This window comes from Mytilinidion resinicola, assembly GCF_010093595.1.
Source record: "Mytilinidion resinicola strain CBS 304.34 unplaced genomic scaffold BDZ99scaffold_16, whole genome shotgun sequence".
Classification (NCBI taxonomy): Eukaryota; Fungi; Ascomycota; class Dothideomycetes; order Mytilinidiales; family Mytilinidiaceae; genus Mytilinidion; species Mytilinidion resinicola.
In genome coordinates this window covers 551,656-572,127 of record NW_022985452.1, presented here as the reverse complement: position 1 = coordinate 572,127, position 20,472 = coordinate 551,656, and the positions used below count along the sequence as shown (strand labels likewise).

Sequence of the window (20,472 nt, the reverse complement as noted above, 5' to 3'; positions counted from 1 at the left end):
TACAGTATCTTTCAACTGCTAATTCTGATTTGGGGCTTAACTTCTGTTGGAATTTATGTACATCTTGGTGAGATTAGCGTTTTCTGTTGATGCGCTTGAGAATGGTATCTGGGTGTATCCCATAGGCGAATGCGCTAGCTGAGGGGCTCCCGTAATATTCAGATTGATGTCCACTGATGGCGTCCTGTATAATTCGTTCTTTGGCTTGTCCACGGGGCAATGGCGGCATGGTAAGTGGGTGTATTAGGAATAAGGGGCCACGGGGCGTAGGGGCGAGCTGATTTTTGGGTGTTCACAGCAGAATCGTTGATCCTGACCAATCAGAAATAGGCGGTGAGGCGTACGCACGAGCCATTTCAAATACCCCGTCGATTTCAAGAACCCCCTCAAATACTCTAGCTCCCACGACCACCTAGCTCCCACCCACGACCACCTATTTCCCACGGCATAGCAATCAACGAGCACTGCGTCCTTCCTCGAGAGCAGCCTATCTTGTTCTCTACCGTAGTTAGCAGACAGCACGACAGCATCTAAGACCAAGGTTTGCTGGATTGACGGTCAGGGCGCACGCCAGCAACGCCCTAGCACCCTCTCTGCACACGTGATGTTGCGCCCTGGCCCTCGTGTGGCCTCCAGTGGTCGCCAGCGGACCCCGACCGTCCTTATCAGCACCCTAGGCCAGAGTGAGGCCCAATACTAAGAAGCAATCAGTGCGCGAGAGGGCTGCTGGTGTGCTGGTATTCTGGTGGAGAGAATGACAGAGAGAAGGTGATGGCGGTGCTCTGATGGAGAGAGGAGGAGGAGAGTCACAGCTATAGGATGGAGAGACAATTGGAATCCTCAGCGGATTCTGTCCCGATAAACGATCGAGAGTACTTAAGGAAGAAGAACTCTAGTTGATATTTATTACTGTTAATTCTTACTTCTTTCTCAGCCGACTCTCGATTGGCTCATGTCCTTCCATTGCGTGGTCAAAGTCTTCACCAAAGTCATCGCAGCTCCCCGCAAAGTCATCGCAGCTCCCCGGTGAACTATGCTCTCATTTTTCAAACGAGAGCCTTCTAGATGTCATCTGCGCGATCGACGTCATTACCCAAACGTCCCTTGTGTCCAGACAGGAGTCTTTGGCATTTGAACTCCTCCAGTCGTCCACGTTAAGCAAACCGCGCTATAGGTCTCGTTTCCGGTACCCCCAATCCACCCAGCGTCGCGAAAGTCTTTCATGACAACGTAAACCCAGTATCTGCACTCCAACATAGCGTTACCATATCGGTAATTGTGATAGCCCTTTGCTGAAATTCGATCCAAGACGTGTCGAACATACAGTCCTTGAACTGCAGGAAACGGTATCTGATGTACAACGTCTGTTGATACATTGTAATCTAGCCGTTTCACGATCAAGGTTGCCAGTTCACCAGCGACGGGATTCGGCGACATGTCGAGGCGCACAGATCCTCCGTTGAAAACGGTTGCATGCAGCAACGCCGCTTCAAGAAATATTTAGCGCTCCAATCTCCCTAATGGAAACGCCCTTAGCGGCGTGGACCAAAGCCAGCTCTCTACCATGGTAAGCGACGCAGCGTTCGCAGACGACCCTCCGGCCTGATAGGTTCAAGTTTTTGACTCGCTAGGCAACAGTTGCGGTCTCATCTCCCAAAACACTGCAGCCTGATAAGCTGAGGCCTTTGGTGAACCGGTGAGCTGGGGTCATCACGAAATGCTATCGATACGCACCTCAAGCCACCCCATGATCTAGCCCTCGACCAACACTGGATCAAGCCGATCGGTGATATAGTAGCAGCCACCCTGTTTGGCAGATCGCCCAGAAGCCCATTGAGTGGTTCAGTTATAATAGAAGGCAACGAGTTTCGAAGCATCGCAACGGTCTCGCGCGACGGACGGTTTGAACGGCGCGGCGTCGAGGCGCCCGCGCCGGCTCAACTGCCGACTTGGCTGCTAGGCGGGCTGAAGGTGGTTTATTCGCCCAACGCGAGGGAATGTACATTCGATCCACTAACGCGCTCTGCCCCAAAAGCCAGGTCCTCGCTGGCGCTTGTTCGGGCTAGTATCGCGGTGTGCGTGGATATGGTGGCAAAATACTTGAGCATCGGTCCGTGAATGCATAAAACCTTGAAGCGCACGCCACCCAATCAGGTGGAAGTCGTGGCGCCTGTCTTGGCGTGTAGGAAACGCGTCCGCCTCAGCGCCTTTCAGCCTTTCCTTCATGAGCGCTTCAACGACAAAGACGACACCGTCATTCACCACCGCACCGCCGCCAATCGCACTGCCGCCGATTAAATTTACCACAACCTCACTCCCGTTATCCTCCCCTACCGCCATCCATATATACATACATACATACACGCGCCATTTGCTGATTTCACACGCCTCGAATACCCATCCAAGCTGTGCGCTGCGTGAACAAAGGTGCGCCCCGTGAACAAAGGTGCGCCCCTACTATTGTGGCCGGTACAAAATTGCTGACATTCTTCGTCTTCAGAGCGCTCCGTCCAGCCCTGAAATACCAATCCCACTCCTTGTTACGTTATGGACGACTCAGGCTCTTGTCGTTATCTGCTCGACGGAAGAGATCTAGCGACTGTTAGCAACCTTGAATTTGTTCAAGCCTCCAAGAAATGTCCCGTTATCTGTAACGAAGGAACAAACGTCGTGAGGATTACAAAGACTGCGGCTATGAAAATAGGCTTTGGAGTCCTAGAGCAGGAGGCTTTAGCTATGAAATACGTCTACGAACATTCTGACGGACGGATACAACTACCGCGAGTCTATCGAAGTTTTGTTGCAGAAGGCAAGGGCTACATTGTTATGGAATTTGTTGATGGGAGTTGTTTAGATGAAGTTCCGTGGAGGAACCGCCCTGTTCAAGAACGACAAAACATCATCCACCAAGTCACGGAAGCTCTTCTTTCTCTCCAAAATATGCGAGGCAACAGCCCTGGCCCAATCGGACTAGGGATTCCCACCGGCGGACTTTTCACCGTTTATGGTGCTGGCACAGCGTTCACAACAGTAGCCAATATGGAGCAATGGTTTAACAGGAAGCTGGATATATATGGAAACGGGAGTGTCTCAGGCAAATTTAAAGATCTGGTAATGTGTCATGGATATTAGTCTGAGGAACCTAATGCTAGATAAGACTGGGAGACTGTGGATCCTTGACTGGGCTTGGGCTGGCTTCTTCCCGCCAGAATTTGAAAAGGCAGGTCTTCTACACAGAAGAGTAGATCACCCCGATTTTGAATTCATTCAGGAACTGCTATGTGAGCTTGAACTTCTAGGTCAGGACGATGCGCTATTAGCCCTGCTGCTATGCGTATATCAGGTTAATGATGGCCCCTTTCAAGGTTCACACCTTATATAAAGAGTACGCCTCCATAAATGTAAACTAAGTCTTATATATTATCTCTTTGTTAACTAGTTAGTTAGAGTACTTACGCTCTTAGCAGCTCGAACTCTATGCGCATATTATTTTCCCCACAGTATCATGAGATGGTTTGTGTAGGAAAGGGTGCTAGTGATTGCTGGCGGAATCACCAGAAGTTGTCAAGTAGATTGAATTGAACATGAATTTATATTGAAGTGAATACGTGAGTTTATATACGTGATAACTTGTAGAGTAACGTGACGTTGGAGTAGCTACGTAGTTCGGAGCCGTACGGAAGCTGACCCTGTATATACGTACTTCATACATAGGAAGGTGTATAGATCTACACGAATCGACGATGTAGACCCGGAGTTTGTACCGAGCCTATAGATTGTATAGATCTTCATAAGGATCTGCACGTCAAAGCTTTTGCGAGGCCATGGAGGCCATAGCCGTCTGTCACTTTGTTTCAATATAGATAAAGATCCCCAAAGCCTCGCGAAAACTAGATTGATGTGATTAAAAAGAAGAGACCCCCTTATAACCTGGCCAGCTTCAACCTACCGAAGCAACTGGACGACGTACCTAACTCCTAGATGGCATTCCGCTCAGCTCCCCGCTCAGCTTTACGCTCAGCTCCCCGCTCAGCTCCCCGTTCCAAATGCTACCGAGGTGCTGGAGTCCGGTCCGCAAGACGATATACTGCGAACGTCTATAAGTTATATAATTTTTTTGTATTGCATTTTCGACTGCGTTTCTCAAACCGATTGGAAGGGCACGTGTACTTGAGTGGCGCACTTTCTGAACTAACGAAACTCCCAACCGCAACCTGTCAATCACCAGTGCGTGCTCAGTAGGTATTTTTGTGCCGAGATGCCGTCACAAGAGTCGGACTGGGACTTCCTAATGATGCGGCCCGGGAAGTAGGACATGGACATGACCTTCAGAACACATACGGTCCGAGTGGGAAGAGCGCAACACGATTATCATCAATTCCATCATAAAGCCCCCTACCGTGCCTTTCCTCTTACATTCGAATCCTTCCTAATTCCACTGCGGCTCGCCCCCTCACCGGAGCCGAAGCGCAGGCTGCTCGCGTCCTTATCGAAGAAAGGAAGCTCGACGAGATCCGCCTTAATAACCTCTTCAAAAAAGAGGCCCCCTCCATCGGCAACACGACCCAGCAGAAGTTTATCTCTTGGGTATCGACAATTGAGGGCATGTTCGAGGTCCAACAGGCTATCAACTGCCACCGGCGCTCCCGCTGGGCGCTGGATGGGCAGGAAGGAGCAAGCGCTGAGCTCGCAGAGCGTCACAAAATCAGATCGGAGTCTGGTGGAGAGATGCTCTGGGCTGAAGTGAAGGACATCATACAGAATATCATTCGCGACCCCGTCGTGCGTCGCTTTGAGACAGCGTACAAATTCCACTCTGCTTTTCAGCAGGACAGTCAGTTGTTTAATGCCTTCCTGGCCTACATCCGTCGTCTTAAGGCGCTTCTTATGTACCGTCCTTGGTCGGATGTGGACAATAAGGGTATTAAAATAGACTACTACTCCCGTTGCTTTCCTCCCGTTTATTACTCTAGCAGTATTATTAAACACTACCTGCTATAGTTACAGAATCTATAACCTAGCGTCGAGGACAATATACGCACTTTTCCGCATGCAATTAGAAATTACTAAGGCGCCACAATATAAGCCAGAAATAGTGTCTAAAGAACTAGATACTCCTCTAAATAATTAGCTACCTATAAATATATACCTGGCTGTCGCGGTGCATCCCTCGCCCCACAACCGCCACACTTATCCCGCCCGCTAGTGCAAATGCTGCCGCATTCTGGGTGAAATCCAGCATAATTAGAAAATGGTTAAAATAGATAGCAATAACAACTAAGGAAGGGACGCAAGGCGAAAGACTTACAGCGTTAAAGGCACCCGTCGCTCCACCCGCCTTGCTAACCTGCCTTTGCGCCCAGCAATAACTAGTAAAGAAGTCTGGTTTATTAAGTCCAACACCGGTCCTGTAATTAAGGAGCCGGCGCCGCCTTACCTAAAACTGCCTGGCCCTGTCCTGCTAAAACCGCCCTTATTAAGAACTTCCTTAAAGGCAGCAGGGCGGCAGAAAATTAATAAAATATCCTCCGCGGCGCAACTTAAGCACATTCTGTAAAATGCCAGGACACGCGGTTAAGGAGTTAGAATTAGAAGGTGGCGCGGAGGTTGCTAGTAGAGTAAATTAAGAAGCTAGAGAAGGGGGAGGGAAGCAGGACAAGTACTAAGGCGAGGGAGGCGGCAAAGAAAAAGAGGCGGAGAAAGTATAGGGTATTAGCTGGGGAGAAAAAGGGTGTTAGGGGAGGGGAGGAGAAAGAAGAGGGGAAATTAGGGGATGCTTATAAGGTTATATATATAATACAGTTTTCTATTAAGCGCTTCTAGCTTTTTTAGATTTCTCTACTCTCTGCCACGCTTCTATTTTATCTAACGCAGATTTATTATAACGTTTAGCAGATATAGAGCAGTCCTTGTTAACCTAGCTATATATACCTCCCGAAAAAAGTTCCTTACTAAACTTTTTATAAAAGCTAAAGTTAAGAATAATTAGATTATTATTGCTATTAAGGGTAATATTTATAGGATTAAGGTTATTATATACAAGTTTAAGGAAATAGAGGTACCTTATACTATTATAGATACTATTTATATAAGCAGCAATATTAAGATTATATAGAGTATTCTTATAATAATATTATAAGATAACTTTATATCTTTTAAGGGCGAGGCTGTTAATACAGCCGCGATTAACAATACAGCTGTAATATTTAATAATATTTAGAATTTTAAGACCTTAGCTTCTTTAAAAAGTATCTGCGGTATAAGCTTAATTTTATATTTATTATTAGTGCATAATATTTTAGGCATTTAATAAAGAGGTTCTTTTAATTAGCTTCTAATATAATAGATATCTATATATATAGCAGGTAGATCTTCTTATTAGGGATTTTTTACAGCTTTTATTTAAAATCCTTAACTATTAAGTTATACTTTTATATTCCAGGTGCCTAACTAACCTATTTAATGCTATTATTATCAACGTAGGTAAAGGTAGAGCGGAGGAATTTACCTATTTTATAATCCGTTACTTTGCTAAGACTAGTTAAATCCCTCTTCGAGCAAATACTAGGAACAGAGTTAGCTTATACCTGCTTAACAACTATATTCCTATCTAGAATAACTTATATAAGATGCTTTTTTATTATAAAGGTGTAAGGTATAACTAGGTATAAAAAGGTATAGAGGATAAAGAGGTAGTTTTTAACTTAGAGAGCTTGTACTTTTAAAAAGCATTAGTAATAGTATAGATAAATTCTTAAAAGTAGTAGAAGAAAAAATAACACCTTAGCTATTACAAAGTTTTTCCTTCTGCCGGTGCTTATAGTTATTAGTAGTAAGCTATAACGCTGCGTTTATTAACTATTAGATTAGTTTCTTAAGGCGGGAGGTAAGCTAATAAGGTTCTAATTAGCTATATATTCTTAGCTATAAGCTTAGCTTACTAGATAAGATTACACCGTAATAATTATATAAAAGGTGCAGAGTTGTTTTATCTAAGCTAGATTAGTTATTTTTTCCGACTAGAGGTACCGACTAGGGTGGCGGCCTTATATAAATTTGCGTGCGATTGCAGCTATAAGGCTGATAATAACTTCCTAGTATAGTAGTAAGGCTCTTAGACTCGGATAAAACTATTTTATAAGTATTTAGTAATAAGAGCTTAATAATAGTGCTGTAATAAAGAAATTCTGTTACGCTATAAAAGAAAGCTCTCCGCAAATTAGGTGCGAAGGCGACGATGCAAACGTAATTTTTCCGTGGGAAGGGTTATAAGGGCTCTGGAGTAGCTATAGTACACAGTTTATATAGAATTATAGGATATATTAATATATATACAGAGTCTAAAGTATTTAAAGTTAATATACACCTTAACTTTTACAGTATAGTAGGTCTTGCGCCACCTAGGAACGGACGTTACACAACTTATATAGAATAGTAGGAAATATCGATGTATATATAGAGTCTAAGTTGTTTAAAGTTAATATAACGTCCCTTACTGCGGGTCGAGAAACACCCTGCGCCGAGATAAACCTATTATTTAAGCATTTTAACTCTTTTCCTTGCGACTCTATTAAGCTATAGTTAGTGTATTATTTTTCTTAGGATACTTTCCTTCTAGAAACCAGTCTGCAGTACGAAAAATACGATAGCTTTAGTTATACTATTAATCGTTCCGTTTACGACGTCTAGATCGATTTTAGGTTTACACCCCTGCTATACAACAGCTATTAACACCTTTTTAAATTTTCGGAGTACGTAAATAATATTTCTATTATAAAAGAAGGTAGTTCTATAATATAAAGAAGCTTAGCTATTAGGAATATACGCTCCGAATTTATCCGTGTAAAATAGCCTTAAGAATATCTTAGTATAAGGAGTTAGCGTGCTTATATAATAATACGCTAGATAATAAGCTGTTACAGACTAAGGTATTAGCCGTAGAGGCCTAAGGCAAGAACTGTATTAATAAGCTTACTATTAAAGCTAACGTGTTCTATATATATATAGTAGTTATAAGCGAGTAGTAGCGCTTAATTTTTAGTGCGATTTAGACGTTTTAACACCCTAGTAACCTTAATAACTATAAAAGATTTAAATCTATAACTTAGAATAAAGATAGGAGCACCTTAGTTATCACCCCCCCTTTTTTTGCGTATTACCCCCCTTTTTTCTGCGTGTTACCCCCCCTATATTAGGCCTAGCTCCGGCCCGTATAAATATTATTCCACTAATTAAACTTACCCGCTTGCCCGCTCGTGCTTAATTCGAATTTATATTACCTGCGTACTTACTCTTAATATATTAACACTACTTCCTCTATATTATTACCTTAATACTATACCCCTCTAGCCGCCCCTTTAGGGCCGCCACGCCTTTATAGAGAATAGTATAAAGTTAATTAACACTTAGGCTAAGCAGAAAGGATACGCTATAGTTAAATATAATAAAAAAATAGATAAGCGTATGCCCCCCTAGGTGCGCAAGGTGCTAGTTTAATATAAGTGCGCAGGAGAGTATAAGCTAGCTAATAGGAAGCGCCGCACCTGTATAAAGAAGACTAATTGCCTATTTAAAGGGGCCCTTTTAAGAGATTTATTATAAGGTAATTAGTTTTTTAAGGTTAAGGTCTATACTTATAATTATAAGCTGTATAATCCTAAAAATAGAACTTCTATTGCGCACTAAAATCTTAATAAGGATACTATCCGAACTATATATAATTAGCTTAATAGAGGCACGCCTATAGGTGCTATCTTTAACAACCTCCTAGCTAAGGGCAAGAATATAATAATATAGGACCTATATAATAAGAGATAGAAGTAGAAAAAAATAAAGCTTAAGAGGCTTACTCTAACTTAGGCTATATTTAAGGTGCTTAAGGAATATAGTAATAATAACCCGGACGCTTATTACTACTATAAATATAAGCTAGATAAAGTAAACCGAGTTAAGTACCTATACTTTATACACCTGGAGAGTGTTTAGATATTCTAGAAAAATCCTAATATTATTCTTTTTAATTGCACCTATAAAATAAATAAGTTTAAAATACTACTTTTTTATATTAACAGCGTTAATAACTAGGGCAAAAACTATAAGCTAGGCTATTATTTTCTTCTAGAGGAGGAAAAAGAGGACTATATCTTTACCGTGCGGGAGCTTTACCTAGTGTGCCAGCGCCTAGGCGTTTTACCAGGCGTTTTTATTACGGATAAAGAGCTTGCACTTAAAAATACACTAGCTAAGTTCTTTCCTCTTATTTTTTAGATCCTGTGTAAGTAGTATATATAGAAGAATATTACTAGTAAGGCTATTACTATTTAGAAAAATAAGAAGTAAGTATTAGCAGATATAATAGATCTAGAGGACCTAGTATATACCTCTTAAGTGCTAATAGTAGCTAAAATTAATATTATTTAGAGAAATCGGAAGAGGTTTATTAATAAGCTTAACTTCTACCTATTAAAACCTATAGAGGCTAAGTTTATAGCTGCTTAGAATAAGATTTAATCGGATTATATATATAAGAAAGCCCTAGTTAACTACCTTACTAAAAAGTAGTGGCCTTTTTAATAGCAGATTGCGATATACTATACAGGCCTTCTGCCGCACTTTAGTAATACTATAACCTTGCGGCTAGAGGGCTTAAACAGTAGTATTAAGTCCTATTTTTAGATCTTAACAGGCGACCTCTATAATATAGTTACCCTGCTATTTTAATATATTTACTGCTAAGGTGTTAAGAGAAAGAATTAGCTTAGCCGGCAGCGTAGAGCTCCTTAGCATAAGGTTAGTATTCCTAAGTTTGCTGGGGTTCTTCGGCAGGTTACTAAGCAGGGCCTAAGGCTACTCTCTGCCTAAGTTAAGAAGGCTAAAAAGGACAATTTTAATCCTATTTATAATAGAATATTTAAGGGGACATACAGCATGCCTTGCTGTTACAAAATACATTAAAAACTGCACGCTACAGCGACATCTACGTATACTGTTGTCCTGGAGGATATTTATCAGCACTGGTGGTTTAATCGTCCCGTTCCAAACAAGGTAAACCTTCCTATCGATCCTCTCCTCCTTATCGAGGCTCCGGCAATTGTACAGCGTCGTAAAGGCAGGCCAACGGGCCCTGCTGCACCTCGTCAATCAACCCGTGGCCGTGGCCGTGCTCGTGCACCTGCTGATGCAACTCGACGTGATCCATCTTAATTCGAAATTGTTGATCAACAAGCTCCGGCGCAGCAAGCACGACGGCGTGGTGGAGGGCCAGGATCACGTGGAGGAACGTCGCATCTCCGGCAAGCTCATAAGACTACTGCTCGTGCAGAGCGAGCAGATAGTGTTGTAGGTGGACAGGAACCAACTCAATTGATGCAGATTGCAACACAGGCCACCCAAATTACTATGGCAGGTGTCTCTACAGGCACGCCGGCGGTCGAGCAGACCATTGTAGTGCTTAACAATCCTGTACAGTTTACAACTACAGCGCCAGATCGCTCCGCCGGACAAGCAGGCACTCCAACAGCTACTCAGAGCTCTATTTCCTTAGTCCCCGACAGCCAACCAGCCCCTGAGGATGCCCCTATATGCACGCCTGAGGAGGAGGCTGTTCGTGGTGAAGCAATGGCTGTGAGGCCTTAGTATACAGGTGTAGTTGGCGTTCCTTTCAGCCAGCAATTGGACAGTGGTGGCCATCTAGGCGCTTTCCGCTGGTAGAGTAGCTAGAGTAGAGTAGCTAGAGTAGAGTAGCTAGAGTAGATAGAGCGAATAGACTCCTATTGGCCTAGATGATGCAGCCTATAATACAGCCTTTCCGTTTTGTGATGCATACTCTCCATTTTACGCAGTCGACACGGAGGCAAGCGGGTGAGTTTGATTGGTGGAACAATATTTATACGGGCCGGAGCTAGGCCTAATGTAGGGGGGGTGACACGCAGAGAAAAGGGTGGTGATACGCAAAGAAAGGGGGGGTGATAACTAAGGTGCTCCTAAAGATATGCATAGCTGTTTCAATATTATAAGACAAATTTTTAGGGTCTCTTGATGGCCACATTTAGTGGTACGTCCTGTCAGGGTAGTTGTGTAGCGATAGACTGCGGAAGGCCTTCTTGATATCTGAAATATCTGCCGTACGCCCAACACCTAATTCATCGTAATACGAGCGATTCGTCATGGCGGGCGCGTCGGGAGGGTGTGAACCGTATGTATGGCGGGAGCATAAAATTTGAGAATATGTGTGTAGGTTGGTGTGATGGACGCGTTTTATCACCGTTTGCTCGCCAAGCATCTTCGACCAGATAGAGCGTAGTGCAATCGCCTTACCAATATGCTCTCTTTCCGTCCTTCACCAACACTCCTACTGACACGCTCACCTTCCTTCTCTTTCACGCTCGTCTCTCTCCGTGATCTAAGCTTGCTTTGCTTCTCTCACCCTCTCGCCGTCACTCCCAACGCACGGGCCCGCGACTGGCTCGAGTGGAGCTCGTCTCCCCAGGGAGACGAGCTTTCACTGTGCAACACTCTCCCCTCGCTCGTCTTAGACACATAGGGGTATTAATACCTTTCGCTATCTTAGCTGCTGGGTCACCAGGTGCATCGGCTAGTTATAATTGCACCTCTTTGAACTGCAATCCCGCCAAACACACCGCCTAGCTTTCTACCTAAGGCCACCATGACGTCAAAGCGGTTTCTGAACGTACTGATCTGCACGAGGACCCAAGAACAAAGTAATGAGGAGCAACGTGGCAAAATTTTCAGCGCCGGTGCCAGTAATATACTGATGTAATTACGATTGTAAAATATCGCACTTAGGTGTGCACGGGATGAAGCAGGATTGGAAATGATATCAAGCAGCAGAGTATGATTGATTGTGTGTGTGTGGTGTCTCTTGTCGGTCGGGTTACCCCGCCCGACGTTCTATATAGCTTTGATGGCAAGCTTATTAATGCAGTTCTTGCCTCAGGCCTCCACGGCTGATGCCTTGGTCTGCGACATATGGCTACAACGCGACGCCTTTATTTGTGTAAGTCACATAATCACGAAACGTGCTTCGCATCTTATTGTTCCCTTCTCGTAAATACCTTGTATAGCTACCTTAAACTACGTACTCTTTGTGACCTTAATATTGGAACATGGTATTAAGAGCCGCAATAGGATGGTTTCCTAGACCTATCTACTGGAGGGGGGGCTGTTTCAAATATAGTGGAAAGAGGATAAGTCGTGTGCGCTTAATAATGTGGAAGGCGTGCATATTCACCGGAAAGCTCAAACTTATCAACCGAACAGCTCTCTCCATGAAGTTCTGCTATATCGATAGGTGCGGGGACTTCCGCCTTAGGACTGTTGTGGTGATAATAATTAATGTTAACAGTAAGAGAATAAGGGCTAGAAGCGTTTGCCAGGAGAGCTTTGAACTGAGCACATTTTGGCCTAGAGCAAATTATTTCATTAAGTGGGTTTTTTCGAGGATCGCGGCTGCCTATAAAGCGAGCATTTAGAGCGGCCACAGTCTGGCAAGCAAGTCTTAAGTTGCTTGATTATTTTAAACTCTTTAAGTTGGCTATTTTGCTTTAATTCTAGAAATCTATAGCATCTATTAGTTATATTATATAAATAATAAAGAAGCACGTACGTATTATAATAAGGCTTGTAAGAGTAGCTCTTACAACTTATTTTAGGAGGAGGAAGTTATAAATTGAATAAGAGAGACTGTAGGTGCCTTAAGATTTTTCAACACCGGGATAAAAGGAGTAAGGCCTAGATTTTAGCCGTTGTCGAGGGCACAGAACTAGGCCTTACATCTTCACCCCTAAAGTACAAACTGGCCCAGATTTGGTTCCTAATAGGACTATAAACTTAGGTTAATCGCTGTATAGATTAATTCTACAATAAGCTGTAGTATAAAGCGCTGCGACTACGCCTACTAGCTTGGCCTTTGCTCCTAAGGCAGTGAAATCTGCTTTCTGGAGTTAAACAGACTGCAAATTATTATAAATTATATACCTTATCCTAACGTGCAGAGGCCTAGCTTATTCGTACTAATCGGTGGCGCAGCAAAATCGGTTGCGCTACAACAGCTTTTCGGTATAAAAAAACCCCAGCAGTCGACAATAAAATAAAGCACAGGCGAAGTGCATTTATATATAGATCCTTCCAGCATATTCCATGCAAGGCTAGTACTTATTGCTGAAGGTAACCTCCTCTTTAAGACTGTAAGGGGCAGGATTCCTTCTAATAAGTGTTATAAAATAACAAGACAATCCCTTTGCAGTCCCAGAGGTGGCGACCTAAACCGGATTGCAAGCGGTATCTACTCTAAGCTAATTTTCCCATTTACTAATGTTTTCTGCTTCTTTTGCAATAACCTAGATAGGCTTAAGGAAGTTGCACGCTATTTAGCTAATTGGCTAGAACAAGGACACTTATTAATACTTCCTAGAAGTACGCACCCACGGGTTGTTATTATAACTAAGAATATCCCACCAGGAGTAGAAAGCGAGAAGGGAGCGAAGACGGCCTTATTATAGCTGTTAAGAAAGGAAACGGCAAAAAATCTATTAGAATATATCTTAGGGATTAATATTATCGCCCTTTTCCCGAGCGGCGCTATATCTGTCGAGGCTTGCTATAGGGTTCTTAAGGAACGCCTTATAGATGCTTCTAACTAAGTGCGGAAAGCTAGGGAAAATAAGCGCGCCTTATTCTCTACAACTTATTTTATTACTTTTATTAGGAGCGCCTGCAAGCACTTTTCTAACAACTAAGATAGACCTTTTAACTTTGTTTAGACTTCCCGGAAGTATAATCCTGTAGCTGTAGACTTTAAAGAGCATTTATTTAATTTCCTTAACCACCTTAAAGCGCCAGGCGAACTAATAGAGTTTGCAGCCCCTATAATTATATCCAGCCTTCTCCTGGATAATTATCCACCGGACGCTTATTATAAGTCTGCCTAATTCTAATCCTGGAGGGGCTAACTACTATATAGTATTCCCACCTTAAAAGGTGTTTAATATACTGTATAAAACGTTCTTTTATAGGGTAAGTAAAGGCAAAGTAATACTTCTAAGTAGTTTTATTAACTTGGTTAAGAAAAACCTTTAATTATTTTTTAAGGAACTTACCTGGAGTAGTACGCCCGCTTTAGATATCCACCGGAAAAACCTTTATTAGTTTAAGACTAGCTGGTGTAGTCTTAACAGTACTAGTACCTACCTATACTGCTTATAACAGCAACCCCAGTATAGCTTACATTATAGTTATACTATTTGCGAGAATTGCGTACTAGTATTTAGGGAGTGCTGTATAGATAATCTATAGATATTTAGACTGCAATATTGCCTTCTTTGCAGAGCAGAGATGCCTAAAGAGCTAACAGTAAAGATTTACCCTCTAACGGCTGGGGTAGGAGTTCTCTATATTAATAGGGGCGGTACTAGGGGAGCAATACCCCTAAAACTAATAAAACGAATACAGGATTGTATTAGCTTGCTAATCCTATTTATAAAGTTCTTTAAAGTGGCTTTTAGAGTTAGTTCTAGTAAGTTGTTTACCTAATTAAAAACCTGCGCTAATTATCCTAGGAGGATTAATTGTTATAGATATATATATTAACGGCCGGTCTGTTAATAACACAACAAAGACTTTTATAAGGCTGGCAAAGCTAGTATTCCAGCCACGGAAAACTTTAAAAATCCCTTTCCTTACGCGTGTCCTAAGTTTATTAATATTTTATATTACTAACGGCCTTTATCCATCTAAAAATATTAAAGCGGTCTTAAAACAGGTATTTAGCACTGCGAAAGGCATTTTAGATTTCTCCCACGCAACTCGGGCCGGAATCCGCGTCGGTCTGCCAGTAGCTACAGCGCATATTAATCCGTTGTGTCGCATTTTCACAAATTACAACGGCGTTGGAGAGCGTAGCAAAGGTTAAGGTAAGGCTATAAGAGCAAGAATGAGCTTAAATATTTAGAGGCTAATTACAAAAGTAGACTATATAATAAAGCCTAATAATAAGGTTAAATAAATACTACTATAGGAAATGTAGGTCTATATATACCTAGCCAGACACTTACTTATAGAATTTAGAGCACAAGCTGCGTCTGCTGCCCCGGGGTACGTTACCCACTCTCTCTATCTTTCTATCTAACTTCTTTTAAGATTCTTTCCGCCGAAACATATCCGCGACGTTGGCACTTTTCAAGATGCAGGACCCCTTAAGAATAACCCGCTAATCTCGGCACTTTTAGAGGTAGCAGCTATATTCCCTTTTATTAAAGAACCTGACTTTATTGTCTCTTTAGGCACCGGTAAACTATTATCGACCACTTTAGAGCTGTCTATGGACGGCTCTTGCAGTATCTAGAAGAATAGCGCTTTTCCCAGATTATGTCGCCTGTTCTAGGAGAAAATACGGGATAGAAAGGTAAGGCAGGCATTTTAAGCACATCCTAGGTACCATCGGTTAAACATCGAATTTGACGATACGGAGCCAAGACTAGATAATGCGCGGAGCATCCCGGAATTAATGTTAAAAGCCCAAAAGGATCCCTTACTATGCGAACCAATCGACAATATAGCCCGCTGCATAATAGCGTCCCTATTTTATTTTAAACTAGAGTCTATTCCAGAGGCGTCCGACGGGAAATACACAGGCTCCGGTCGAATATTATGCTCCTTGCAATACAGTAACCCGGCATTCAGAGTGCTGTTTAATCGACTTTCAAGCGTCTCCGCTCAACTTTTATTAGACAATTGCCCTTTCGCCGCAGTCAACGATATTTCTAGTTTTAGCAGAGATGGAGAATTTCAAAAACATGTATATTTTTATACCACCGATCGATTCACAATATCCTTAACGCAAGATTTATCGGAACCTTCTAACATCAGCGGATCGCCTTTCTCGATACGTAGGTTAATATCCGCGCAAGGTTTAGACGCTTCATTTGGAAGTCCTGACCATATGAAGAGGAAGAGGCTGGACTACTCTAATAATCCAAGGAAGAAAAGGTAGCGACTAGGCAAGGATAGGCGCTATGTCTGTCCTCAACACACAACCGTTGTACCGCGTCCTGTGTGATTTCGAATGTTGAGTAATATAAGTTAGTCATTCTCTGCAGTCAATTATCCTGTGCGATCTCACATTCCATCCCGTGCAATTTCGTGACTTTTTCCGAGAAAATCTTCATCCTCTGCATGTTGTGTGATTTTAATTCCCATTTTAAGTAATGTAGTTATCCTATGCAGTTAATAATCCTGTGTGATTTCACCGCCCCGTGCATCCTGTGCAATTTCGTGACTTATTCTGAGAAAATCGGTCATCCCCCGCATGCTGCGTGATTTTCGCGGCTTTCCTCCCGTAACTTGGTCTAGTTGCTTATCCTGTGTGATTTCACATGTCATCCCTAGTAATCTAGTCATCCTGTACAATTTCAGAATTAATTCCGAGCGACACGTCTTATCTTAAGCAACTTGGTTATCCGTGCAAACATTTCCCATCTAACTAACAGTAACTATGTAAAAGCCATCAATCCAATCATATTAGGCCCCAGAATTTAAATCCCTGTAGACTAAACCCTTTACTTCACATTAGGGAGCTATAACTACTTAGAAAAACTCTGAAAGTTTGTTAGACTGCTAGCTTAGATGAAGTGTTGCGTTACGTGCCTCTCCCTGTTAATAAATCTATTCGTCCAAAACTCGTGAAGAAGCCGCCCGTCATTAATCCAAGCACATAGCATCCAAGAATCCAGCCAGCGGACATTGTAAAAGGCATTGGGATTTAAGTCGCAACGGGATCAAAAAGGAATATAGCTTGCATAAGGTCGCATGGTATACACTCTGCGAAGATTGTTTCCTAATAGTAGTATTTGTCCTGAAATAAGGCTCTCTTTCCATCGGACTAAATACGAAGAGCCTGCCGCTGTCTTCTTGAACCTCTGAATGGTATCGATTTGGCTGTTCGTGGTTAAGTTTTCTCTGGAAATTACATTTAGCTCTTGATTCTTTCCAGTCATCGTATGCTTACTGGAGATTGTCTTCGATGTCGGTAACTTTACTTATGGCTCGGATACTTTGCAGGTTGTCGAGGGGGGAAATAATTTGGAGTGGTGTCACGGTCTATATTACAAGACAGATATTAGGTAGAAGGCAAGGCGAACTGCTTTCCGGGCCCCGATACTAATTGAGACTGCAGCAACTGTAGGTCATGTGACAATATCGTCAGCTCCCTATTCGTTGCTTAACTGGTAGATCCCAGTTACTAAGGGAGTGGTACGACCGCCTAATAGGACGAGGTGTTATAGGTTACATTTGGTGGGCGCAGTGGCACAGCAAGATTATTACGGCACAGCAAGATCATTACGGCACAGCAGGATAGTGTTATTATAGAAATCGGTCGAGTTTTGTTCCCAACTACCTCTACCATACTCACTTTGGTCATGGCGGGCTCTCCGTGGACTGACTTTGAGATTGCACTTATGCTTTATTCCCTCCGCAAAGGCGTTCAACATGAGGATATCAAGGACACTCTCGCTAAGAACGGACCCGAATACGCTCGAACCCTTCCAGCCATTCGCAGTAAGTTGGCTGAGCTGCGAGATAACACTACACTCTACGATCCTACGACGAAATCATGGATTGCTGAAGGGGTGGATTCTCTGATCAAACGCCTACCACAATCACACCGAGAGTTTTTTGAGTAACAGAGGTACTGTTCCAGTCGGTGATTTATATCGCTCGTAGCGTTAACGGCTAAGAAAGCGTAGGACCGCTACACGTCCCTATAATACCTTCGGAAGAAACACAAGCAGGTCAGATGGAATGGAGGAGAGGGGAAGTCCCGGAGTATTATTGTTATAGATACCTGTCGGTGTACCTGTATAGTGTTCACGACAAGCTGTTAGGCACTAGACGTTTGCATGCGCAAGCATGAAATGTTTGTGTATTGTGTGCTTGTGGAGGATAGGCTTCCGCTAGTAACTATATCTGTAGCTTACCGCTCAACTCCTTCCTTATAAGCTGCCAAGCCAACTGAGTCGTAGTTACGGGATGCCGTGACGACGCGAACCAACTGTAGCTAATTGACGACGCGAACCAACTGTAGTCAATTGTAGTCACGCGTAGTCAGGCGGTGCCGTGACAATTGCCGGGCCTGAGAATCGTCTTATCCTCAAGACGTACAGAGTGAGCGGGTGTAGTCAACCACCCGCGGCCGCGGCTACCGCGACCACGACCGCCGCGACCACGAGTTGCCGCGCGAGTTGGCGATGAGGCGACTTGTGTTGGTGAACTCAGGTTGCCACTACTAGCGTGTCAGTGGCGTTACATCCTTCCATATCCGTAACAAGGGGGAACAGGGGAGTACCCCCCCCCCCTTTCATAGGCTATATATACGGGCCTTATGCCTCTTCAAATCAACACAGAACTGCTTCTTCACAACCTGAGAGGTGATGAAGCTGTACCGCCGCGACCTCCACGGGTTGGTGATGACGCTGTACCGCCGCGACCGCCACGGGTTGGTGATGAAGCTGTACCACCGCGACCGCCACGGGTTGGTGATGAAGCTGTACCACCGTGACCGCCACGGGTTGGTGATGAAGCGACCTGTGACTAGGTGCTTGTCCGGAGTTGTCCAGGGATTGTGACCTGAAATTGTTCCTTGATGGAGCATTTAGGTACGGATGTCCTGGTTGTCCTTCCGCCACCGGATGTTGCACTTAGACTCCCTGTGGGCCTGGGGCTTGTGCAGATTGTCCACGCTGAGGTTGTCCGAACTGTCCCTGCTGAGGTTGCAGAGGCCGTAGCCTGGTGAGGCCGTGAGGGCGTCTGAAGTAGAGTTCCGCTCAGGATGGGTTGATCGCAGATGATGTTGGAAGGGAGAGGTTTGTTTCTTTCGAGTATAGGCGCTTCCTGCCGTATCGTTGTCGCTTGCGCTTGCTGATGCTGCGTCTTCGACAACCACTGAGAATCGGAAACTGGTTGCTTTCCGAAGGGAGTCGGAGGCTCGTCGTGAGAGAGAAGGCGTGCTGCCGCTATGGCTGCACGTTGCTGAAGCGGATTCTTGCGACGTTCTGATTTCGTCCGGTCGCAGGATGTCCGAGCGGAAAGAGGAAAAGACTGTTGTGCTGGGCTGAGATCTCCGGATTGTCCTTCTCGGCTACTAACTGTTATAGATACCTGTCGGTGTACCTGTATAGTGTTCACGACAAGCTGTTGGGCACTAGACGTTTGCATGCGCAAGCATGAAATGTTTGTGTATTGTGTGCTTGTGGAGGATAGGCTTCCGCTAGTAACTATATCTGTAGCTTACCGCTCAACTCCTTCCTTATAAGCTGCCAAGCCAACTAAGTCGTAGTCACGGGATGCCGTGACGACGCGAACCAACTGTAGCCAATTGACGGCGCGAACCAACTGTAGTCAATTGTAGTCACGCGTAGTCAGGCGGTGCCGTGACAATTATAGTAGTTTGCAGAAAATAACTAGCCAAGTGCAAATTCTATTAACAGGGCTAGAGGTATCAAGCGTAACTGTAGATATTGCAATATTAACATTACAACCATAGACCAAAAAAATTCTCCTCTATTCCCCCATCCCAGATGCAACCGTATGGTGGATAGTATAGTGGAGAGGCCAGCCAGCGTCCATCGTCGACTGGTGTAGGAATGAACTGGTAGTGCAATATCCTCGATAACGAAGATTGGCACGTAGGAGAGCTTAGCGACTGAGCATAATTGTTTAAGACTGTACTAGCAATTAGGTTTAATATCTGGTAAAAGCCCTTATTAGACTTACCTCCGTCATTAAAGGTCGAGACTAGAGGAAAATCCTAAGTCTCAGTCGCAGCAAGCAGACTAGACGGGTCGTGATTAATAGATGCAGATTTAGGTTCGTAAGTTGGCGACGTGTTGGAAGGTAATCCTCTGTCTATGCCAAGCTTTTAGATAATTGCTTCCGTTATTTCCGCTCTTCTATCCTCCTTAATCCTATTTTTTACTTTGCTCTTGTCCATTAAGTAGTATTTAGACTTTATACTATCTTCCCTCCTTAATCTTTCTGGATGTACGATTAATTAGTAGACGTTCGCGACTTGTCCCTATATGGCGTTGTGTAGAAGCTCCTTAATTATCAAGATTAATTCCTCCTCCTCTTAAGTAAAGTGGGCTTAAGTGTACCCCATTCTCGAGTAACTAAAGGACGAGCTTAATTACCACCCCCCTATTCTCTCCGCATCACCCCCCTTTTCTCTTCCTGCCACCCCCCCTACATCTAGCCTAGCGCCGGCCCGTATTAATATTGTTCCACCAATCATATTCACTCACTATTTGTGCTCAATAAGGAATTTACATCAACTGCGCACTCGTAATGCATCAACACCACGTCCTCTACATCACCACCCTCACCGCCATGCCGCTCCGGCCGCCCCCCTGGGGCCGCCATGCATCCGTAGATGAGGGCATGAAGTCCGTCAACAATTGG

General features: G+C 43.7%; 5 protein-coding genes across 5 annotated transcripts; 2 read left to right on the top strand and 3 right to left on the bottom strand.

Moving 5' to 3' along the window:
* Positions 1 to 1,089: 1,089 nt before the first annotated feature.
* On the bottom strand, positions 1,090 to 1,482 carry BDZ99DRAFT_394364 (uncharacterized protein; the record flags this gene model as incomplete). The annotated part of the gene is made up of 2 exons (XM_033715887.1): positions 1,090 to 1,287; positions 1,363 to 1,482. Coding segments are annotated over 2 exons (318 nt in total), but the record flags the coding sequence as incomplete, so codon positions are not given.
* Positions 1,483 to 2,287: 805 nt separating this feature from the next.
* Positions 2,288 to 3,382, top strand: BDZ99DRAFT_501214 (uncharacterized protein; the record flags this gene model as incomplete). The annotated part of the gene is made up of 3 exons (XM_033723792.1): positions 2,288 to 2,446; positions 2,501 to 3,111; positions 3,158 to 3,382. The coding sequence occupies exons 2-3, from the start codon at positions 2,548 to 2,550 to the stop codon at positions 3,380 to 3,382; spliced, it is 789 nt and encodes a 262-aa protein (XP_033573316.1). The 5' UTR covers positions 2,288 to 2,446; positions 2,501 to 2,547.
* A 1,013-nt stretch (positions 3,383 to 4,395) lies between these two features.
* On the bottom strand, positions 4,396 to 5,550 carry BDZ99DRAFT_479612 (uncharacterized protein; the record flags this gene model as incomplete). The annotated part of the gene is made up of 4 exons (XM_033722257.1): positions 4,396 to 4,992; positions 5,150 to 5,224; positions 5,309 to 5,408; positions 5,438 to 5,550. 4 exons carry the CDS (start codon positions 5,548 to 5,550, stop codon positions 4,396 to 4,398), a joined length of 885 nt encoding a protein of 294 aa, XP_033573315.1.
* A 5,615-nt stretch (positions 5,551 to 11,165) lies between these two features.
* BDZ99DRAFT_490214 (uncharacterized protein) lies at positions 11,166 to 16,009 on the top strand (the record flags this gene model as incomplete). Its single annotated transcript, XM_033723039.1, has 13 exons — positions 11,166 to 11,194; positions 12,944 to 13,077; positions 13,120 to 13,231; positions 13,265 to 13,481; positions 13,521 to 13,625; positions 13,782 to 13,939; positions 14,034 to 14,079; positions 14,227 to 14,280; positions 14,314 to 14,533; positions 14,808 to 14,905; positions 15,035 to 15,039; positions 15,157 to 15,305; positions 15,441 to 16,009. The coding sequence occupies 13 exons, from the start codon at positions 11,166 to 11,168 to the stop codon at positions 16,007 to 16,009; spliced, it is 1,896 nt and encodes a 631-aa protein (XP_033573314.1).
* Positions 16,010 to 18,667: 2,658 nt separating this feature from the next.
* Positions 18,668 to 19,797, bottom strand: BDZ99DRAFT_479611 (uncharacterized protein; the record flags this gene model as incomplete). The annotated part of the gene is made up of 4 exons (XM_033722256.1): positions 18,668 to 19,153; positions 19,186 to 19,216; positions 19,307 to 19,407; positions 19,789 to 19,797. The coding sequence occupies 4 exons, from the start codon at positions 19,795 to 19,797 to the stop codon at positions 18,668 to 18,670; spliced, it is 627 nt and encodes a 208-aa protein (XP_033573313.1).
* Positions 19,798 to 20,472: the final 675 nt, after the last annotated feature.